The sequence below is a fragment of the Coturnix japonica genome, chromosome 4 (assembly GCF_001577835.2).
Source record: "Coturnix japonica isolate 7356 chromosome 4, Coturnix japonica 2.1, whole genome shotgun sequence".
NCBI classification, from domain to species: Eukaryota; Metazoa; Chordata; class Aves; order Galliformes; family Phasianidae; genus Coturnix; species Coturnix japonica.
The window spans coordinates 62,479,987-62,504,281 of record NC_029519.1 but is presented as its reverse complement, the minus strand read 5'-3'; the positions used below and the strand labels follow the sequence as shown (position 1 = coordinate 62,504,281).

The window sequence follows — 24,295 nt, the reverse complement described above, 5'->3', positions numbered from 1 at the left end:
CCGACGCTGCCGCAACAGGAACACTATATGACAGTCTGTAAACACGCAGGGTGAGCTTCTTTTTGTGGCGTCTGAAACGTGCTAAGGGATCCACAGGTAAATAAAGCAGCTCCCGGAGCGTAGATCTCCCTGTACAGCTGGGGTGGCAAAAAGAGAATCGAGGGTGTCCTTGTGGTGAAAGATAAAGGCTGCGTTTAAAAGCGACATTTTAAAATGAATATTTTGGTCTTCCAATTCGTCCCTGATTACCTTTTTGATAAGGCGAAATATAAATGGGTGTCTGAACATTTAAATACAAAATTAATTGCATCTAATACTAACACGACCTCTGAGGTTAATCCTTTGATGGATGCCTCTTGAAGATAAATGGAGTACAAAATATATTACAGTTTCAGTCCCTCTTTCTGAAGTGTCTAATATGTGGATGCCCCATCCCTGGAGGAATCCAAGGCCAGGTTGGATGTGGCTCTGGGCAGCCTGGTCTGGTGGTTGGTGACCCTGCACATAGCAGGGGGGTGAAACTAGATGAGCATTGTGGTCCCTTTCAACCCATAGATAATATTTCCCATACATGTGAAATTAAATATTGTTTAGGATGGTTGGTTATCTTTGTATCGGTTAGTGTATGCTGGCAGCCCTCTCCTACTGAAAGCTTAGGCTGATGCCTTAAATCACTGACCTTGGTTTATAAGCACCGATCATATGAACTTTTTTCTGCAATAATATTGCATAGCTACACCTTCATTTAATACATTATATCTCCTGCTCCCACTTGCAGTGTTTTGGAGCACTATGCCAAACATACTCAGAGGATCAGAGAATCATAGAATTACTCAGGTTGGAAAAGACCTCAAAGATCATCAAGTCCAAACACAGCCTAACCATAGTATCCCTAATCTAACAACCCTCTCTAAATCATATCTCTGAGCGCCAACATCCAAATGCTCTTAACACATCCAGGGATGGCGACTCAACCACCTCCCTGGGGATCCTATTTTCAGTGTTTAACTACCCTTTCTGTAAAGAAGTGTTTCCTAACGTCCAACCTAAACTTACCTTGGCGCAACTTGAGGCCAGGATATACAAAGAACTGTATTACCAATATGTCATAAGACATACAATGAAATCAGATATAGAATTCACTGAAATCATCTAAAGAAACTATGTTCTCGTGTTTTTCTAGGCATTTTTCTGTTATGGCCTAAAAGCCAGTGGAATCTTCTGTAAAATACAGAATACTACAGTATTGGAGGTACACTATGACAACCCTAGCATGCTGACTGCGTAAGATGCCACTGCGTTATGCAGTATTTTAATGTGTGCAGAAATTGACCCCATTCCTTTCTGCCTCAAAATAAGTAAATAAATAAATAAAAATTCTGAAGATGAAGGCCTGAGATCACATTGGAAGTCATCAAAGCAATCCAGGCTTAATGTGAAACTGTCCTTCTCGAGAAAGGTCTGAAAACCTCAACTTGAGAAACTGCATTGTATATTGTGTTAAACCCAGGTTTAAAGATGATCTGATTTCATGAATAGGTGCTCATGGTACAACATTGTTGCAGGACAATAGACTTTTTCCAGTCAAATCACAGGGGAAGAGTAAATAAACACAGAATAAGGACTATATGCATCTGTATATAGCTGACGGGATTTGCTGTAGTGTTGTTGGGCCTGTGCTTTCTTTAATGGAGCAACAGTAGCCAAAATGCTGTGTATACTAACGGGGATAAGCAGATAGCACTTGCACATGACAGCCAGACCACAAGTAAACAATCCCAATCAGAAGCCACTACAATCAGTTCTAAGGGAATGAAAACAGACCATGTTGTGAATGTTGTCCAGCACTGTACATGAGGAACAGGCACTTCTGGAGACCTCAGTGCCTCAAAGGCCTCTAGTTTCTGAAGAAGCAACTGCTGTAAACGTAATCTCATGCCCCCATCTATCTACCCTGCTCTGTACCACACCATATTTGCGCATCTCATACCAGCCAGGATGGTTCCTGGTTTCCTATTTCAGCTTTCCAGACAGAGAGCATCTGTGGCTTGCAGCTGCTGGTTCTGCAATACAGTATAACAGCCCATTACACGGGACTGACATTTCTGCCATTTACTCTACTTTTAGAACGCAGCAGCAGAATCCGTGCAAAGCAATGGTTGCTTGTGTCCCGCAGTTACCTGCTGCTGGGCCTGCGGGGCCGAGCTCCCCGGTGCCATGTGGGGAGACTTCAGCACAACGGAGCACGGGCGTGAGGAGGGCGAGGAGCTGGGCACTGCGGTTATCTCAAGCGAGCATTTGGAAATAAACCCACCACCAGCAGCTGGGAACTGCTGGATGGGCAGCATGAGCCCATTCTCAAAGCGGGAGACAAGTCCTGTGCTTCCCAAGGCAATGATGCCCAGTGACTCGGCAGCCAGACGCTCCCTCAGAATACCCTCTGTGGGAAAGCCTGGGGAGTCAGCCCTGCCCCGTCACAGGTTGACCGTCAACAACCGCCAGCCGCAAGGTGTTCCTCCGGGGCGAGACGGGGCAGCCTCGCCTGGGGGCAGCGTGGAGGAAGAGGAGACCGTGGTGCTGTCCGTCCCCGCAGCGGCTGTTCGCCCACCCACGGCCCGCAGCCCCCCAGCCCCGCTCCCCGCTCCCCGCCACGCCGCGCACACGACGGCCCCGCCTGAGCGGCGGCCGAGGAGCCGGCGGCCGTACCGCGCATGCTCGGCAGCCGCCGCCATTTTGGTGGGGCCGGGAGTTCTCCAGCGGGAGCGGCGGCGGCGGAGCTCGCTGGGCCCGGCTCGGAGGTGGCGGCGAGTGGGTGCCCGCTGCGGAGATGGCCAACATCGCGGTGCAGAGGATCAAGCGGGAGTTCAAGGAGGTGCTGAAGAGCGAGGAGGTCAGAGCCGCTCCCGCCGCGCTCCGCCGCCACCCTCCCCGGCTGCGCGGTGGGAGTGCGGGAGCGGGGGAAGCGGCCGGAGCCCGCGGGGGGCCCAGCCGCCCCTCGGCCCCACCTCCTCGCGCGGGGGGTGGGATCGTCCCGCGGCCTCGAGGAGGGGAGCGGCGATTCCCGAGGAGAAGGGACCCGCCGGGACGGAGGGACAGAGGGGGGTGGCGGAGACCCGGCCCGCTGGGAGCCGGGGGAGCGGGGCCGGCCCGCCGCAGGCCGGGCGGGAAGCCCCCGGTGCGGTGCGGGCCGGGCGGTGCGGGGCGGCGCGCTGCCAGCCGGGCGGGTGGGGCCTGCAGCGGCCTCCTGCCCCGCAGACCGCCCCGCGCGTCCCGCCGCCCGCGCAGCCGGCGCCCGCCGGGCCGGGCGTGACGAAGGGAACCGGGGGGTCCGCCGCTTCCAGCATCACCTTCAGGCACGGCCCTACCGCTGCACGAGCACGGGGTTTTAATACAGTGAATTTTTTTGCAGGTAAACCTGTTTGTCTAGCTTGCTTCATTGCAGGACTAACGTTAACCCTGGTGTAGGTTCTCACCTTCGGTTGGATGGCTTTAGAACCTCCCTCGTTTCTGTGTCCTTACCCAGTCTCCCTCGTTTCCACCTGCATCCTTCTGAAACGATGCGTACCTGAGGGCATGGGCGGTCGGTAAGAATGGCCCGCTGCCCTCAGGAAGGCGCTAAGGAAGTTCCAATCTGTGCAGGGGAATATAGCACCCTTTGCAACATCACGTTGGTATGGCTCTTGCTGTGCTCGTATCTGAGTTGGTGAACATCAGCCAGATAGGATTTAATAGTTGTGTCGTCATCATCGCCCTACTTGGGATGATGTTGCAGGTTAGATGCTTGTGAAATATTAATGGGAGCGTGTAACTCCTAAAGCTGGTGTTCTAGAAATCTGGACATGTTAGTGAGGAAAAGTTGAGGGGATATCTTTAAAATACATTGATGATTTAGGGAAAACGTGCTTAGCATAACAGTAGTTGATGTACTTTAAGTGTGCTAGCACCATTTTGCTGTACAGCTTTTATGAGCCCCTTGAAGTAGTATACAGGCCGGGTTCTTATAGCCTTAGAGCCCAGGTTGATGTACCAAACTCTTGCACAGTGATGGCAGAATTGCATGTAAACTGAGAGAACATTCTTAGTGTGTTTTTTTTTGTACCAAAGCTACCAGGTCTAGACCCTGTGCTCCATGTAACCGCTGATATTTGGAGTCTAATAGCTTCAAGATATTTTCCTTTTGTTTTATTTAGGGCGGAAAAGGGGAGGGGAAGAAAACTTCCCCAGTTTGAGAGGGAGATCCATGCTGATTATTATTATTGTATTTTATTACTGTAAAGGTTGGATCTGGAGATCGCATTTGTCTCAGTTCCCGTTTGTTTAGTCTCTGTGTTGAAGGGCCCAGTGTAGGATGTTGTAAATAAATAATACCATGAAGTGATCTTTAAGCTGAACAAAACTCCCCTGATCCTTACAGAACTAAAGCTACAAGATCTTAAACTTAAAATGCACGACTTTGATATTTTCCCCCTGCCATTAGCTAGCCATGGAGGAGTGTTATATTGATAAAGCAATTCACATGGAGTTGCTGTTTAAGGATATAGTAATTCTCCTGTTGTGAAGACAGAATTTCAGCATTCATCAGCACCTACAGTTTAGACAAGCACAGTGTATTTTGGATGTTTGTATGCTCAAAGACAGTCAGACTGTGGTACCAGTAGCACCACTAATGTGAAAGCACATGCATTGAGATGAGGAATGGAGGATGGTGGTATAACTCAATGTACAAATCAAAGAGGAAAGAATTGTGGTTGGTTGTTTTCCCTGCATTATTTATGTACTGAAATTAGTCTCAAACCTTGGTCCTTTAAAAGGGGGAAAAACAAAACAAAACACAAATGGTGATGCTAAATTTGTTACTTACAAGTTGAAGTCCCTCTCTGAAGGCAAAGTGACTCATGTTATTTGTGCTTTAATTATTCTTCATTTGGTGCTTTGAGCTTCACCTTAGCATGGAGAGCAGCCCCTGTTTCTCTGCAGGTGCAGAGTAGGAGAGCAGGTGCCTGGGGAGGAGTTGGGCACATTTGGGAAGAACACAAGAGGGAGTTTGCTCTCATCTTCAAGTTCTCATCTTGGTACTGAAATAGGTGGGAGAACCAGAAACATTTAAAAGGGAGAAGCTGGATGGTATTTGACTTCTGTGCTTGGAAGCACCAAATTTCACTTTAAATATTGGTGAAGAGGTAATTCTGTGAAGTGTGCTATTCTTCCTGTAGATAAAGTTTAATACTGATATGCCTAAGTATCCTTAGTGCTTTCTGTTTCTGTGACATTGAATAGTATTTCTGGGAAATCACTACAACAGCCTTCAGCCTTGCCTTGCTTTCTGGTTTGCAGGTAGGAGCTGAGGGATTTGTGATGTAGGAGGGGAGGGGCTGACAAGGCTTTTAAAATCTTCTCACACTTCAATATTTTTTGCTTCTTTTTTTTTTTGGTAGCATTTCTGTCTTTTTTAATTGTTTTAATAAGGCCTTGCACGTTGATTTAAGGAATGGGGCGTTGTAGAGATCTTTGCAGCTTTGCACCTTTTGAGTTTATAAATGAGGTACGTGAGACTGACAACAGTTTCCCCATTGAGAGACAGAGGAATTGTCTTCAGAGTAGGAGGAGAGTTGAAATGTTCAGGTTGCTGATGTCCTGCGTATTCAACAAAAGTGAAGCTGCTCATGTAGGTAATAACCTGACTAGTGTAATATAGGTTGGAGGGTACCGTCTTGTTCCTCTATGAAAACTTAAAGTAGTAAACAGTGATTAACTCATGCACTGTTTTGAATCATAGTCTAGGCAAGTTGCACTCTTTCTTTCTTCTGTCATTTCATTAATTTATCTTGTTAGTTTCATGGGTTAGGCTAAATTAAATTCCAAAGTAGCAAAACATGTTCTGAATGAAAGTGTGAAGCTGCAGCTTGATGGAGAAACTAACAATTGGTGGAGGGGGAATAACAGCCCAGTATCTTTCGCTTTGATGGCTGGGAAGAGGCTTTGGTGAAGGTTAGCTGATATTATTCCAGAACAGGGTTATTGGAGTGCTAGCCAGATTCTTACCATCTCTGTCTGTAAGCAGCTGTCTTATGAGGGGAAGGATCTGGTATTTAACAACGAGCGCTGAAAAACATTGTGTTCATTCATGGGCTGGTGCTGACAAGTGGTTTAGTTCATCAGGCACGTCAATGTGTAAATCTTTTTTCTTATTTTACTATAGTATCACATGTGCTTTAAGGAATGGTATTGTGCTGGCAGTGGAGTTGACCATCCAATATCTTCATCATGCAGGAATGTAAGGAGATTTCTGGCCGTCTCTCTGTGAAATGCTGTTAGGAGTGAAATTGCTTCTCTGTGGCATTGAGGATAACACTTCGGTAAACATGGCTTCCTTCTGGCAAGAAAAAAGTTGGTGGTTTTTCTACCACAGAATGTTCCTCTTCCCTGTATCAAAAGGCAGAGGTTTATCTGCATGGAAGGTAAACACAGATAGAGCTACAAATAAATTAAACTCGACTGTAGTTGCAGAATAGGAGTATCTGCAAGAGCAGATATGTGCAGTAGCAGTTAAAATTTGTAACGTGAGTCCCAAACAGTTTTCAAGTGGAAACAGTATGTTGATGGCAAAAATTGAGTTGCATCATTTCCAAGAAGGAAGTCGATATTTGTTCTGGAGTCTGCTATGTGATTTTGTGTTGTAAAAGAGAAGGGAAGAGTAACAATCGCGTGCCATACTGTGTTCCTCCCTAGACTTGCAGTGAGTAGCTGTGCTGTTTGTTTGCTGCTGGTGGTGTTGGGATGCTTGGCAGTTTGTAAGCTGCTAAGTGACATCTTGGTAACTGGAGAGCGGTGAACTGAGGTTCAGAAGAACTTTACTGTATTTGATTTGCTTATCACAGAATCACACAGAATCACAGAATGACCCGGGTTGGAAGGGACCTCAAGGATCATGTAGTTCCAAACCCCCCTGCCTGGCAGGGCCACCAAACATACACCTTTACTAGATCAGGTTGCCCAGGGCCCCGTCCAACCTGGTCTTGAACACCTCCAAGGACGGGGCATCCACAACCTCCCTGGGCAGCCTGTCCAGGGCCTAACCACTCTCCTAATGAAGAACTTCCCCCTAACATCCAACCTAAATCTTCCCTCTTTTAACTTTAAAACCATTACCCCTAGTCCTGCTATATCAGCCCTTTCGAAGAGTTTACTCCCCTCCTGGGAGTAAGTTCCCTTCAGGTACTGAAAGGCTGCAATGAGGTCACCCCGCAACCTTCTCTTCTCCAGGCTGAACAAACCCAACTCCCTCAGCCTGTCCTCATAGGGGAGGTGCTCCAGCCCCCTGATCATCTTCATCTTATACTTGAGCAGTCTTGGGTACTAGAAACTGAATTCACTAAAATGGAAGCTTTTACTAGTAATTGTGCTTCGGTGTCATTAGAAAGGCCTGATGGATACTGTGGATGTGTGGTGGTTTTTTTCTTACCATTTATTATGTAGGAGCAATGCAGATGTATAAAGATGAAATGTCTTCTATTATGACTCCTGAGTCAGCAACGTAATATTTAAACAATGCCAACTTTCTGCTCAGGCAGATATTTAAGTCTTGATTCATGAGAATTGGTCTATTGAGGTCAAGTGTAGGTTTAGTAAGTGCGGAGTGTGAGTGGAGCTAGAGTGGGCCTAGTTAATTAAAAAGAAGCGTAAAAATGAGAACTTCTACAATGAAGTTGTCGTGTTGGTACAAATCTTTGGTGTGCCTCTCAGAAACCTTGCATATGGCCTCAGACTTGGGGGGGAGGGAGGCAGCAGTGTGTCAAGTACAGGCTGCTTTGCAGAGGGCTGTGTGGAGACTGGAGAAATTAATGAACTGACAGGAGCTTTGTGAAGTTAACTGTTAAGTGCCAAGTCCTGAATCTGAGAAGTAACACTGTACATCAATACGTGTATGCTCTGGGGACTGACTGGAGACAAAGCAAGTTGGCAGAAAAAGACCTGTGGCAAAGAGGGCCAACTGCACACTGGGTTGTTTTTAGCATGAATGCAGAGAGGGGTGAGGAAGTGGTTCTTCACTTTCCCATGCACTTCTGAGACCATATCTGGAGTGCTGTGCCCTGTTCTGGGAAATCCATTAATACACCAAAGTGAGTCCAGTAGAATGCCATAAGGGAGATTAAGGGACGGGACTATGTGATGTGAGAGAGGGGCAGAAAGGTGGCCACTTAAACCCACCACAGGTACTTGACTCCAGAGGAGAATCAAACATTTCGGTGGCGCACAGGGGTAGGATGAGAAACAACAGGTAAAAGCTGGAACATGATAAATTATGACTGGAACCTGGGGAAAAAAAATGGCGTTACAGTTGTCTCATTGAACTGATTGAATGGAGAGACTGTGGATTCCCCATCCTTGATGATATTCAGAAACTCAGTGAGACAAGTTCTTGAGCAGCCTACTTTTGTTGGACCTGCTTTGAGCTGGAGGTAGGACTAGATGCCCACCAAATGTCTCTTCCTGCATCGTTTTTTTTGTCTCTAGTATAAGGTTCTTTTAAATTAGTGCTGTGGTTGTGTTTTCTTTTTTGTGAAAGAAAATGCCAGGGTCCCCACAACACCCTTCTCTCCAAATTGAAAGTGTATGGATTTGATGGGTTGACTGCTCAATGGATGAGGAACTGGTTGCAAGTTTGTACCCAGGGAGTGGTGGTCAGTGGCACAGTGTCTGGATAAGGATCAGTGACTAGTGATGCCCCTCAGGGCTCAGTGCTGTTTAGTGTTTTCATTGGTGACATCAACAGTGGGATCAAGTACCCCTCAATAAGTTTAAACTAATATGAGTTAATACATTTTTTATGGTAAGGGTAGCGGAGCACTACCAGGTTGCCCAGAGAGGTGGTTGATGCCTTGACCCCGAAGTCATCCAGAGTCTGGATGGGGTTCTGAGCAACCTGACTGAGCTGTAGGCACCTCTGTTTGTTGCAGGGGAGTTGTTCTGGGTGACCATTAAGAATTCTTTCCAACTCAAAATGGTCTATGACTGTATTACTGTCTCCAGACCTGATAAAATATTTTCTCTGTGAACAAATCAGAGGTTTTGAAGTAGCATTTTTCTCTTTATCTGGGAAGTTTCTGCTGTTGTAAGATGATAACGAATCCTCTGTCCACAAATTAGAGACTAGTTCTTCCGGTAGGTGCCAAGTTGATTAAATCTTATTAGGCTGAATGAGTTCTGGGTTGAATCATGAAGGTAGAATGGATATGAAATCCATAATTCTTCTAAAAGTTCTGTTTATTTGAAATGTGAGGATCTTCACTTGAAGATGGCTATTTGTGGTATCATTTATACCTTGCTGGAAAGAATTCCACTGTGTATTTTAAGCTCTGCCTATTACAACAGGCAAGGGTTAGAGCTTTTTTTTCCTCAGTAATTAGAGGTTACCAAAAAGTATAACTGGAATGCCATTACTGTGCACCTTTTGGTTTTCTTAATTCTCTGTGGTGTGTTTGGTCATGTCTTCCAGTTTGTACTAGAAAATCACAGAATCATGTAACTTGGAAAAGGCCTTCAAAGTGATCAGCCTCAACTACCAACCTGACCCACTGTTACACCGTGTCCCTCGGGCAGAATAACTCGAGATGAATCTCTACATCTCAGCCTTTAAAGGATTTGGTCCATAAGCTGCTGCTTCTTGTTATTTAAAGAGTAATTTGCTCAAAACAAAACGCGTTTTCTAGGGCATTTCATGAGAACTTCTTACTACTTTCACTTTTCAGTGATCTTCCTCAACTATTGGTTTACTTGGTTTGCTACACCTGGAATACAATTGAACTTCTTAAAAAGTATTGTGTAGATACTGATGAACACTAGTGTTATTCATAGCACTGCTCAAATCTACCATTCAGGGTACTCAGTGCACAGCGCTAGTGATCATTTGACCAGACCTGTGAGTTGGCCATGTATTGTTAATAGTACTTCTGCAGGGAAGGCAAGTTCTGTTACTTGTTCCCCTTGTTCAGTTAATAGCGTTTTTGTTGTTAATGTGTATCTGAGATTTCTAGTGAACACTATTCATTTTGGAAGAATCCCAAAGATGCTGGAAGGTAGTAGAAAGCAGGAAAACCTTGGTAACCACTGAAGTCAGGCTCGTTTGATTGTCTTTCGTTATCTTTTAAAATCCTGAGGCAATGTACAGTTGTATGTTACAGGACTGGGTTAGTAAGCTTAGGATTTGCAGTTAAGCTGCAGCTACTACTGGGCGCTGCCTTCTGACCACAACCAAATGGACCCCTCATGGTAGAAATCAGCCAGTTATTTAACCTTCCCAGTCTCCCATTCATTCTTCTGTGCTTATTTCTAGGAGTTTGACTTTAATAGGAAAGAAGTGTACGAGTTCTAAGGTTAGTTCACTTTACTTGGTTTGAAATTTAAAGATGATTTCTGTTTTATCATAGTAAACTTCTAGAATTGTAAAAGTGTGCAAGAAAGTACTGGCTGACGGTCCAGTCTTGAGTCATGTTTAAAGGTCATTCAGTCACATTGAACTTGTTAAATTAGGGCACATAGTTAGTGGAGTTCTGATGTTACTCACTGAGCTTGGTTTCTCAACCCAAAGATTCCTGTCATTACTATCCTTTGTTTTTACACTAATTATTATTACTTGTATTACATTAAGGGAAATGCTTTTGGTTAAACGTTATAGTTACTGTGCTGGCTTTCAGCATCTGACAAACCAAGTAAAAACCTTGTGTTTAAGATGTGGAAAGCTGAGTTATTTTGTCACAGAGATAATCAGTTCTGAGAGTTTACATTCTATGTGTGAAAGTAATGCCTGCTATTTATTTCCATGGAAACTACAACAGATACTAAGAGCACAAAAACACTGTTTGATAGAGCAAATTCTCAGCTGCAGAACACTATTTTTCAACATAGCTAATGGTAGGTGGTGATTGTGTGTTTTCACCAGTGAAGAACAAGAGCCTGCATGCTACGCTTATTAAAGATACCTGCCTCATTGGAGGTGACCCACTATTGGCACTACAGAAACACCACTCACTGTGCTCTCATCCACTGGTTGGTCTCCATAAATGTTCAGCAAGCAGCAGTGAATGTCAGTAGGTACCATTTTTTTACTGCATGAAAGCAATTCAGTGACACGCCTTTGCTCCATTCACACTTTGGTGTCGGACACCGTTTGTCAGAGTGTCCTTCTGCTGCCGTCTGTCACATATGACAGCTTGTATCGGAATAATGGTGGGAGGCTTCCACCCTATGCCGTACCACCAGCATCTGCCTCTGATGCCGTGGGCCAACATAATAAAAGAGGAGGCATTACTTTTGGAGCAGGCCTTGTATATCATGCTCTAGGGTTGTAGTTCACTTCTGCACTCTTGACTTAGTGAGTAATAATGACCTTTTTGATGTCCATGAAAACCTGTCACTGTTAATTCTTGCAATATTTGAGTTGAGAGCGGGTGGATCTGCTTGCTCTGGGTATCTCATAAAACAGTTATGTACATAATAAACAAAGTATCTCTGTGAGCAGCAAAAATAACCTTATTTGAAGAATGGGTCAGTGCCTGTAATTCTGTTTTAACAGAATTGCATTGGATTGTTTTTGTAGTCTTCAGTGTCCACATAGGAGAGAGATGTTATGAGTATTATTGCTGGCTGCAGAAGCAGCTTCATTCTGCGCTTATGCTTTATGGGATTTTGGAAAAGTCAGCCAGTCATACCATGTAACTCCGCTTTGACTATGCGTGTGTATATGAGAGCTGAGCTCTTGCTGTGTGCATCATGCTTCTACTGGAATGGTAGTATGAATGTTAGTAGGAACTGTCCTGTCTACTTTTGTCTGTTGTCAAAAGACACGCAGAGAACTAACTTCTATTTGCCATTACATCATTTCTAGTCGTTACTAGCCAGTCAGTTCATTAGGAAAACAGGACAAAACCAGCTAATGGTTGTGTAAGTCCAGTTGCTTTGGAAAATCAGGGTTTAAGGTAATGTGCTTCAGGTTCTGCAGTTTCTGTAATAATTATGGGGGAAGGAAACAAATGGGTTAGTCTATATTTTTAAGTAGGTAGTTTAGTTGAAGCCAGGTACATATGACTACATGTATTTAACTGGAAATAAACTGTGAGAAAGTATCTCTAAGTTTTTTTTGCTATACTGAAGCAGGGGAGGCTATTGCAAAGTAAAGTAGCATGTTCAAGTAGAAATCACTGTTACCTGTTCCCCTTCTGGAATCCCATAGAGCCGAGCCTTCTTGGCATGTAGGTGTAAGCCCTTTTGCTTTGGAATAATGGTGTCCATAGGTAGAGCTGGAATGGAACAGCTGTTCTGAGCTGTTTCCATATGTAAGCATCGTCAGTTTAAAATGAGCTTAATCCTGTAGGTCCTTTAGATGTAGCATTACTAGCAACCTAAGCAGAGTGGACTTAGGCAGGATCTGCCTCAAATAGTTTTATGGGTTATAAAATGACTAATTCCAAGTACGAATCAAACTGTTTATTAAGGCATTCATTAACTGTAGGGGTTTCTCAGTTGTTTTGCATCAGGAAACAGTACTCTGTATACTGAGTTGGAGGAAATGTATCCAGCAGTCCTACAAAATTGCATGTATGTGTAGGCTTTCGTCAGCTTTGTTGTTCAGAGCGGGACTCCCTTGCACTGTGCCCCTTCTGACAGTCAGTATCTCAGTGGTACTCAGCTTAGGTTCCTGTTCCAGTTCTGCAACTCCTGCCCATGATTAATGCTTCTTGGTACTGTAAATATCACATGTGGCTAAACAGTTATAAGCTGTGTCTGTGTTAGGGCCCTTACATCAGCACAAGAGTGTAAGTGTGCTGCTGTATACACAGCTTTCATGGCATGGCTTCCCCAGTTTAGCCACACCATCCTCCTAAGTGAGACAGGCTGTTATTGTATAACCACACGAGCTTGTGCCAGGGTAGCTGAGTCAGTTACACCTTTGCCTGCCCGTGACTGACACAACTATTTTGTCAGCAGTAGTTGAGACAGACACTGGAGCTGAAGTTTCTAAGTACTTGTAGGCTGTCCTAAGGCAGTGCCAAGGAGCAGCGTCACATGCCTCTTGTAGCCTTGTCACTCCTACTGCTTTGCTCCCTCTCCTAGTCACAGTTTGCAGTGAATCAAATAAGCTGAGTTGAAATGAGGTGTCATAGTGAGATACTTGTAACCCAGGTGCTTGCTGTGCAGCCCTATGAGCATGTGCACATAGTCCTGCTGCCGCCTTCATAGAGCTCCAGCAGGAGGAGAGTAGAACCTTGGCAGCAGTTCAGCTGGTCTGAGCTGCTGTAACTGGGGGTAAAGTCATGTTTTAACTGCTGAACTGATCAGTGCAAACTTCTGTATGTATGCCTTACAAGTACTGCAGAAATATCCCATGGTACTCATTTGTATCTCCTTAGGTACATTCAAATATGTTAGATATTAGTTGCATAGTGTGTTGGTTAATAAACAGAGAAAGTTTTTCCATTAGAAGACAAAGCTAACCTGATTTCATCTACTTTTTGTAAAATGAGCAACTAGAAAATACAGGTGAAACTTGGATGAGATGGGATGTGCAGTGTGAAACAACTTCAGGACTGGAAGGGATGGTAGGGCCAAAGGATGTAAGAGTGTTTTAAGGAAATGCATTTCTTTGTATTGATCTTTTCCTATCTGGGAAAGCTGCTCTTTAATGACTTTAGACAGACTCGCTTCCTTTCTTTGCCCTGCCCTGCCTCGCCCCAAACACTTAGTGATGATGAGCATTGCTTTGAAGGTCAATAGGAGCGCTCCCTGTCAGTGTGATGTACTGATCTCAGCTGATTGTGCAGTACAGATAATTCATAGCCGTGGCTGACAATTGTGACGCTTTTGCTTCTCTTAACGAGCTTCAGGTTTTTCAGGGCTCTGGAGATATACTTCGTTCCAGCCTTTAAGTGGGAGTAAGTCTGAAGCAATACTGAGCTCTTCAGTTTGTGACTGTGGTGGTGGTGGTGGGGAATGAGGCCATTTTTGCATGGGGCTGAATATTTTCTTACAGTTGGATTTGCTGTTTTGCTGCAGCACAGTGCCTTGCACTTCGGGTTTGTTTTCTAGTTAAGTGGTGCATCCTACCTTTTTTCTGTCCTCCTATTTCTGGTGTAAGAGTGAGCAGTCTGGATGCAGTGTGCGTCCCAAGCTGTTCTGGGGGAGCAAAGGGTGAAGAAGGGGGCTGGTAAGGCCAGAAAGCTGAAAGAAGGGAGGTAGATTTGATTATAATAATGCACGTGGAGTTTTAGACATTTGGTCTGAAAAGAGAATACTAGAGCACTACTGTGATGCAGGGAATGCATTTATAAAGAAAAAAGACCCTATTCGTAATCTTCCTTGAATATTGAGAAAGAAAGTGAGGAGGGAATGATACTGTGCCTTGCATACACTGCTTTAATCCTTTCTCTCATTTATCAGCCTCAATCAAAATCAATTTAAAGTGAGATGGTATAACATTAGTTGTTGTAGATTCCTTGAATGAGGTTTTTGTGGGTGGAGTGTTTTCATCTCGACAAGGAATATTAGTAGGAATTGTTACAAAACTTGTCTGGAACTATGAAAGTAAATGCTGCTAGTGATGGCATGGCTCAGATATTTCAGGAGTTGTTAGCCCAGTGATTTAGTTACCAAATTGCTACTGAATCAACAGGAGGTGTTGCTATTCTGGGCTTGGCGTGGAAGAGTAATGAGGTCTTTGTAGGAGAAGTGCTTCAGGGAAAATCAGCTTGTGCTGTGTGATCACAGGTTGGATCCTGCGTTGTGCAATGAGGGCTGTTCTGGAGTGTAGCAGAATGCTGCTGAAGGCAGCTTCATAGGAGCAGCCCCAACGGTTGTGTGGGAGGCCAGGGATTTCTTCTGTTAGAGCTGCAAAGATGAAGTGCTTTTACCTGTGTGATCCTCATTAAGAGGAAGTATTATAGGAAAACACCCCGGATTTGATGAGATGAACAATCATCATGGTTAAATGTTGGCCGTTTCTCTGGGGATGTGGGCAAAAACAAGAGCTGGCAGAGCCAAACTGAGCTGTGCCTTGCAAAGTCCTTCAGCACAGTAGGAAAGGGATCCTACAGCTACATAAATAAGTCCTTTTGCTATACAGGTGCACGCTGGAAGTGAGGTATGAACCCCAGAATAAATAAATCCTTTCACTGAGGCAGTTCTTCAGGGTTGTGCTTAAAGGACAGACCTCGTCCTCTCCTGGGGCGCTGGGCTTGCTGCTTTGTGAAGGAATTGGTCGTGGGGTTAGCAATAATGGGTGTGTGCCTGTTTCCACTGAAGCTCAAGTTAAGAGGGAATCGTGGGAAGTTGCTAGTGTGTAATTAATTGACATGGAAAATGAAGGTGGGTATCCAAGCTGCTACATCAACATGGGGAGCCTTGGGGAAAACAGCGAGGTAAAAGTGTTGAGTGGAAAATAAAGTAAGTTATAGTGTGAGTTGACTGTAGATAGTGCCATTGGTTTTCTGGGCAGGAAGCAGAGTTTTGAAAGGTTCTTTGAAAGAAAATGCTCTGGTCAGACAACTTCTCTGAAGAGCAGGAAAAATGAAAATCAATCTAAAATCTGTTCAGATGTAAGGAATATAATTTCATCGGCTCTATTAATAGCTTCCTTCCCTTCTCTGATGTGTTCTTTAAGGTCATGAAAGATGATGCAACACCTGGTGCTAAATCTGAAATAAAAAAACCCAACTGGTTGATACCTTTAAACAAGGCATTAATAATTAAATACTGACTTTCAGTTTTGGATGTGCGTGGTGTGGTCTTAAATTTGTACCATGGTTGAATGTGTTCTTTGAAGCCCCCCGTGTGGCTGTGCAGTTATAGGTGCTGCATCCCTTCTGTGGCGTGAGGGCTTTTTACCTAAATTCTGAAGGCAAGTGGAGAAATAAAAGTCCCAAATCACCCCTGGATTAATTTAGTGGAACTTCCATTTGGTGTTCTTTACATAGTGAAACTATTACTTCGTTGTTTTTTCTTCCACTTTATACCTATGAGCATTTCTGGTGTGAAGGGCACACCTCTTTTGGTGGGTGGTACTGAATCTTTAGAACCTTTATGGGAAGGAAATGGGTAGTTAATCTAGTGATTGTTCAGTGAATTCTGCATCATTAACACTTCATGCCATTGGTAGATCTGAGAACCGGTTGATGGCAACCATCATCTTCATGTTCTAATGACATGAGAAGATGGTACAAGGTTTGTGAAGAAAATAATGTGCAATTCAGGAAATCCCTGTTGCATTGGGTGAGCGTTGAATACACAACAGCAGGACGGGCAAAGCTTTAATAACTTCCAGAAATGTCATGGTGTTTCTGAAAGGGAATTTTGCTTTGCCTTCTCAAAAATGGTACTGACTGAAGGATCTGTATGAATTGCATTAATGCTGCTCTTGGGATTGAAAGGCAAATTGAATGGAATGTGCAGCTCTGGCTAAGAGTCAGGAGTGGATTTGGGAAAGCATCTGTTTTCTCAGTGTCAAAATAGTGTTTTTATTTTGCAGGCGAGTTGGTACGGGTGTGAAAATGCCTAGGAGGTGACAATGAAATTCAAGTGTATAAATAAATAGTACCTTATGCCTAAATATTAAAGATAAACATGATCTTAAGACTCCAGTGTTCTGTTTAGATCATCATCTTGTTCAGAAATAGTGAGCACTCCACATGGGGATGTCTGTCTTATTCCAGTGAAAATGACAATGATGTCTGTTATTATTCCATAGCTCTAAACCAGAAAAAGGCAGCACGTAATTCTGCCGATGTAGCTTTAGTTTGACAGATGGATCGGTATTTAAATGTAACTAATAAAAACAGGAACTTCAGATACTGCTGGATTGCTTTGCTTGTTTTAATGATAATATAAAGGGAATTAATGACGTTGCTAATGCTTTACAGATTGTTTTTATTGGAGGAGGATTCCAACTGGACGATCCACCTTAGGTCACAGTATTAAAAAATTAAAGCAATTCTAGAATATAAAGTATATTCTTGGGGAAACCTATGTCAAACGCTTACTTACGACTCTTTTTCTCTGTTTCTTTTTAAGACGAGCAAAAATCAAATCAAAGTAGATCTTGTAGATGAGAATTTTACAGAATTAAGAGGAGAAATAGCAGGACCTCCGGATACACCATATGAAGGCAAGTAAAGATTTTGTGTATGTTCACTGTGCACTTTATGTGTCTTGAGATGCTTTGTTTGTAAAAATAATTAACAGCATAAAAATCAAGAGCTCCGTGTTTGAAAATGTTTATTTTTTAAAATAGAAAGTTGTTTTAAGCAGTTTAACACGTGTTGTGTGGTGCACCTGTTCTACAGCAGGACTGGCTGTCCGCTATCATATGTACATGTATAAGCTGTGCAGTACAATGGTACAAAGCTGGCTTTTAGTGTTAATAATTTCAGACATCCATGTAGCATCAAGAAACTTCAAATTCTAGTCTGTTATCATGTCACGTGTGTTTCTGTGGTCGAATGTGGTGGTCATTCAAAAATGTCCCGTTACTTTGTCTGAAGAGAATGCCATTGCAAGTTAAATTTGGGATTAATTTATACTGGAGTGGGGGACTCTATTGGACAACGTGTCTACAGGTGTCTTCAGAAGTTACCTTACTGATGTTTTAGCGTGGTGAAGCTGATAGCAGTAACCACCCACTTCAAGTAATCACCCATTTCTTCAGCCTGGAAAAAGGGAAGTAATGTAAAACATAGTAGAAAACAAACAAAAAGCCTTTAGAAGCTCATAGAGCACACGTGATTAAAGATGCCAAATAACACAGTAGTGCTTACAACTGTGGACATCCTTATCTGTGTCTGATAAATGTGAAACGCTTTCTATTAAGATTCCTTGATGATAAATGATGGTGTTTTTAACAAGATTTTTTTAGTTACTTCTAACTTGTGTATTACCTAAAGTTCTTCCTCATTTGAATGTTTAGCTAAACTTTCAGTAAACAAAAATGTCTCAAGGAATGTTGCAAGCAAATAGTTTTGATGAGAACTTAATCAGTTTCCAACGTTTCAGTTGCTTTAGTTTTCCGTGCCTCAGGGCCAAGATTGGGATCTGAGTTTTGTTCAGGTATGTGCTGTTAATCAGTGGGCTGAAAAATAAATCCTTATCAATAGGAAAACAGCTGAAATGTGTGTTGGAGGTATAGGTGTATCTGCACTCAGCGCTGGTAGCTACCGCTGGAAATTTGATTGTCACAGTGTCACATAGAAGCTCCCTTGGAGCTGCTTCTCAGGTCTAACAGCTGCTGCTGCAGTAGCACAGGGAAAGGGAGGTGACTCCAGCACTGCCCCAACTGGGACCTAGTGAAAGATGAGGAAACAAACCAACTAAGTGGTGAAGAATATTGGCAGAGGGTGAAGGTGCTTAAAGCTGAGGAGAAATGAAATGAGTCTGGAAGGGAGGGAGCAGAAAAGTGGAAGTGTCTTGTCTATAGCTGTAGGGATGATCCCCTCCAGAACCTCAGCCCTGGAGTTCCTCTATCAAGTAAGTAACAGCAGTTCTCCCATGTTTCCATACCCTCCTCTCATCAGTCACCAGTGTTTAGCTGACAGAAGATAATAGTTGGAAAGAGGATAATTTCTTCAGGTTGTGACGTGTCTTCAATTTGAAAGAACTGCTCTGCAGACATGAATGTACTGTCCTGGTAAACCTACTTGGAAGTGAATACTTCTGCTTAGTTGAATAATTCCTTTGAAAATATAGTTGGTGCTGTAAAACCAGTCTTACTTATTAAAAGCTACGGTTGCAAGTATTTGGATGCTAGGAAATATCTCAGTTGTTTTTGTTTGGAAAATGGTTTGAGAGCTGTTACAGTGAAAGAGGTATCACTGTGTCACAACACTTAAGAACTTTACATCAGTTCATGAGGAGGCTGAAAAAGGTTTTAATTCCAGTCTGCAGAACTGGATTCTGTGTTCTGCTGGATAATTCCAGCTGCACCAAAAACAGAGCACTGTGTTCATACATTCAGTGTGTCTGGTTAGTGAAAACTGGCAATGAGTTTAGTGCTAAATTTCTGATGGGAAGTGCAGCCATAGATGCATACATGCTAATGAGTACATGTCATGATGTGGGTGAAAGGATATACTAGGCATCCTGTTTTGAGGAGAAGTAGGGCAGAACTATTATGTGCACTTATTGTGGCAGGAAAATAACGGGGCCATACGCTTACTTGAATCTGCAAGGTGAATACACCAAGAGGCAAACGTCAAGTTTCCAACAGCCCAAATTGACGTTTGAGTTCTTCAAATGCTAATATTTCTGTAACATGGTTTTATGCATTTATTCTCTTCTGTATTTACAGATGGCTTGCCAGCATGTGTAGTTTATATTTTATGACTAAAGCGGAAATGCACGCTGCATAATTACTGGCTGATTCCATGTCATCTGCAGTCTGAACAACAATACAACACGTACTTTATGGGGAGAAGCCAACTAACACGGCCCTTCAAGTCAGACCCCTCCCTGATACGGGAGGGAGTTTTTAGGGCTGTTGGGAAGTAAAAGAACGTTTAACAGTGCTGCTTTCCACCTCACAACACTCATTTGAGGAGAGGACCTTTACAAGTCTGTTGCAGTTGCTGTTCTGCTTGTTTTACTTGAAGTCAAGAACTTGTCAATAGTTTTTACACACTGTGTAATAAAGATTAATTTTGAGCCAGGTTTGTATGTGAACCACAGTTAGTGAAGGAACGTCTGGCTGTAAATTCCACAAGAAAGGTTATTAAAGCTTAGTCTAATTCTATCAAGAGATGTACTTTCCAAGAAGAGTGCAGAAGGAATTTTTTCTGTTAGCAGCTAATTTGATCTCATGTATTAAATGCTGGAGAAAGATCATACAAATGCATACTCCCTTTTACTAAAAAAATAAACAGCAGAAATCTTAGCATTTTATGCTTAGTGTTAAGGAAATGAAGTGAGCGACTGTCCAGACTTGTTTATTCAGTCTTCAAATCCGTGGATTTAACTGTAAACTTCAGTGCACAACAATTGTGCTTAATAAGTACCATTGCCAGCTTACTGGTCCCTGCCGTTTTAATATCTTTTGGAGTTGTGAATCCCAGCTGGACAATCTGGCAGCCAAGCAGTGCATTGTGGAGAAGGCTGTAATAGTCTGTCTTTTACAGGCACCGTCTTAATGCAGAAGAAATGATTATATTCAAGGTCAGGATTTCTTACATTGTGTTACAAAATGGTGTGGTCACGAAGTTGTAGAGGGACTGATGAATGTTAGTAATCCAGTAGCAGTGTAATTCTGTTCCTTGGAGAAAATGCTGCTCATTCAAACAGAAGAAAAAGTGAACTGAAGTGTCTGTAGTTGACGTAAGCATTAAGTGTCTTCAGAAATAACTTGCCCATGCTATCCTGAAAGGAAAGGCAAGCAGTCAGTTCAGAAATGATGGTAATTCGGGGCTTGTTAGCCCTGGTGTACTTGCTGCTGAATCCTTTGGAGTTACTGTAGAATTAATAGAGGGAACTGCATTTGTAGTAGGCACGGTAAAATATCAGCAGATACTAACCATAGCCAGTTTCAAGTGTACTTTATTATACTGAATTACATTTAAGATGGTGAGGTGTTGGTACCTTCCAGTGTGTATTTTTGGCACCGATGAAAAGAGCCATGGACGTGAACTGTTCAGAGCGTTCTTTGAAGTCTGTGGTTTGTTTTTTACTTGTAGACATATATAGAGTGTATAGAGAGTACTTGAGATCTATGTTTGTGCAGGGCTGTAGGTAATGAAACTCAGAAATTCTGAAAGAAAAAAAAAGGTATATTTAGTGGTGGGAAAGGTTTCTTTCAGAAAGAACAGTGGTAGAATGAGGGGGAGAATTAGCAAGTGAGGAGCAATGTTTTCCGTTTCTATAAAAGCCAAGTGTCTAAGCTGGTGCGTGTGTCTTGCTATGCTCTGTTCTTTTCATCATTAAAACGATGCCGCCGCTTCCTGGCAAGTGAGCGTGAGTAGGCAGAGATGGTTTGAGGTGGAAATCTTGAGTGTTTAGATAAGGATGTTGTAACAGGCAGATGAAAACAAAAGATGTTTACAGAAGGGCAGTAGAGAGTTCCATCTTCCAGATTCATGCTGTCCTTTCCTACACGCTGTAATTCTCCAAATGATATTAATAGTCCTAGTATTTGGAAGTACTGAATTGCAATGGAATTGTAAATGTTGTCTTCAGACAGTAATGTAGAACATAATGAGAACAGCATTGGATCCTCCTTTTTTTTCCAAAGCACAGTAGCTTCAATGGGACTGTTGAATGTTCTCAGGTCTGGAAAGCTGAAGTGAAATTAACTTCAACATGGGGAGGGGGTGAGCAGGGAATCTGATTGGTAGTTAATAGGCAATAGAAAAGAGTCAAAATAATGTAACATTCTGTATTCACCCTGGTCACTCCTGTGGCCTTTTGCTTCATTTGCTGTTTGTTTTGTGATACTCATTTATATTTGAGTATATTTTGCTTACACAGAATGGAGAAATTATAATTTTGGAAATAACTGCAGGTGAATGTACACAGTAATATACCTGAGGAATATAGATTATGATTTGCATAAGCTGATATGGCTTTATTAGATATCACTAACATTTATTTATGTATAAGGCATGTGACATCTAATGCTTACCAGTCAATTTAAATTGCTGGAAAACGTAAGCCTTTAGAAGCCTAAGTTTTGCTGACATAAGATTAAGCTTAATTAATATTCAGTTTTAACTTCTAATTTGTTTCTGTGTTCTGAAGGTGGAAGATATCAGCTAGAGATAAAAATTCCAGAGACATATCCATTTAATCCTCCTAAGGTAAGATCAACATGTTTTTGTAGAATAGTTTGCCTAACAAGTTATTTTTGATTGTCCTTAGTTATTTGCTTATGTGCTCATTTGCTTCGTAGTACCCATCTTCTTTTGGTTCTCCTATAGACAGAAACCTGAACTGTCTTTTTAAGGTAGGAATCATGCAGGATATGTAGCTGTATCCAGTCAGAAATACACCGATTGTTCAGAGTACAAACTGATACATTCTGGGCAGTGGTTTATTGACCTCCTGTAATTTCTTCTTGGCAAGATGCAGTTTTTGGGTGGCTTTTCCTTGATGTAGAGAATATCGATTTCTGCCGCACCTCGGAATCACTGAAGAAATGCTGTAATAGATAATTGTTCTTTTACTTCTTTAAACCCCATAAACTATATTTGGTAAAGTCTTAGCTTTAACCTTCCAAGTTTTCTGTTAATAATTAAATATGGCTAGAGCTGCAGTTATTTTGTGACCTAAGGACCAATAGAAATAGTACCACATCTTTCTTGTGTCTTTTCCATTTGTGACTTTGCTTCCATCTCAAATAGAGCTCAGAGTAGTGTTTACTCCAGCTATGCACATACAGTTGCTGCAGTTGCATATTCCTGTAGTCTTGTTCGCTGCCTTCTTCAGTGGCTTATGATAAGCTAGCAGACTCAGCATTGTCTCACAGCTTTTTGATTGGCTTTCTGTTTAAGTCTGAAAGATTTCTTTGGCTAAGAAGGCGTCCTGAGTTGTGATTATTTTCACCTTGGTGTGTAATAATGGGAAGGGACTGGGAAAGAGGAGGAGGGGAGCGGTGTCAGTAGCACTTAGCTCTTGTCCTTTGGGTGACTTCCTTGGGTCTGGAGTGAAAGACAGTAATTTCTTGTTACTGAAATGTCTGTTGGTTTCAGTTCTTTCATTTGCATGTGTTCTGGTGGGAGCTAAAAATAAGAAGGGCTGAAATCAGTAGTAGGCCCTGCAAGATAAGTCTGTGGACCATGGTTTAATTGCTGCTTTAGGGCTTGATGCTCATTTCTGAAGCTTATAGAAAGCTGTTAGAAACTCGATGCACTGTAGCATAGTACTGCTTATTTTGGAGTAGATGGTCTTGAATTGGAGGCCTTTTGGCTTGTATCTAGCCCTGCCTTCCATCTGAAAGATTTCTTTATCTTGTTCAGAATGTGGTTTGACAGCCATTGTTAGCTTGCATTCTCTGTGAGAAAATACTCGATATTTACATGTTGCCTTGTGGTGGTTTTTTTGTGTGTTGTACGTTTACAGAATTGAGCTGGTTAATACGAGGCTCAGCAGATGTGGGCTCTTAGATTCTGTCCTGGAAAGCAGAACTGTTACAGTCTCAGCTATTCATACACTGATTGTTTTGATGTTATTATAGTCTCATACATTCAGTGTTTTGCTGTAGTACTTGGCCAACAATGTGTTGGCTGCACTGATTTGCTTGTGGATCAGGGGCAGAAGTTGAAAGCGAGTCTGTGCCTTTCATAAACTGGTTGGCAGTGAGGTGGTGGAGATGGGGAACACTGAAACAGGTCAGTCATCATAAGGCAGTTAAAAGCAAGTGGTTTGAAGAAAATTCAGTGGGCATCCATGGGTTTGCATACATTTTTTTATAGGAAACTGCTGGTTCTAACTTTCTCAGCATCTTTCAAAATATTACTACGTCTACTTCATGACTGTGAACACACTTTAAAGTATGGACATGATTGATGGACAAGTGCTGGGACCTGGTCTTTTCCAACAGCAAAGAAAAAGTATTGTAATTTAGTTAGGTTTGGGTTTGTTGGAGGATGTTGTGCAGGTGGGTAGGAGGGCTGGATGTTTGTGAAAGTCAAGCATCCACCAAGGAAACTTGTTTGATACTGTGGTAGCTACCAGCAATTCAGCTGAACAGTGAGATCCAGTGCCTGCATCTGGGGTTCAGGGATCTGCCTTAACTGAACAGACTTCTTAGCACTTAAGCTGACTTTTGACAATGCTGAAGATCTGTGTCTGCTTTTCACTCTGTGTTTGTGTTTTAACACTCGTACTACTGGAAGGTGTTTCTGAGTCTTCATAATATTAGAAACGGTGCATTTAAAATGTGTTTACTTCATGTACTGCATTTAATAACCATTTCATTTAAAACTTTTCTTGTGTTTTAGGTGCGGTTTATCACCAAAATATGGCATCCTAATATTAGCTCCGTTACTGGTGCCATCTGTTTGGATATTCTGAAAGATCAATGGTAAGATTCCATTTAGACTTGAAAAGTGTACCAGTGTCCTAGATGGGAGGCAGCAGCTCATGTTACTTTTCAGTTTGTGTTTGTATTTTCATGTGTTCTTTAAGCTTTAAGTATTTCAGTACAGTATTTTATAATGAAATGGTCGGGAAGTTACTTTGGAAAGTACTGAGTAGATATTAACTGATTAATGAGCTTTTTCACAGATGAGGGTGTACATTTCATTGCTGATGTTGTTTAGTTCTTCTCCAG

General features: G+C 42.6%; 1 protein-coding gene across 2 annotated transcripts in view; it reads left to right on the top strand.

The window, feature by feature from the left end:
* The first annotated feature begins 2,713 nt into the window (after positions 1 to 2,713).
* UBE2K (ubiquitin conjugating enzyme E2 K) overlaps positions 2,714 to 24,295 on the top strand; it is a 34,423-nt gene continuing 12,841 nt past the window's right edge. The window contains exons 1-4 of one of the 2 annotated variants that reach the window (XM_015862502.2): positions 2,714 to 2,890; positions 17,059 to 17,152; positions 21,763 to 21,821; positions 23,964 to 24,046. In XM_015862502.2, coding sequence (XP_015717988.1) covers positions 2,828 to 2,890; positions 17,059 to 17,152; positions 21,763 to 21,821; positions 23,964 to 24,046 — 299 coding nt within the window. In that variant the 5' untranslated portion in view covers positions 2,714 to 2,827. Of the gene's footprint in view, positions 2,891 to 6,298; positions 6,459 to 17,058; positions 17,153 to 21,762; positions 21,822 to 23,963; positions 24,047 to 24,295 lie in introns of those variants that run through there. The other variant, XM_015862500.2, reaches the window with a different exon arrangement.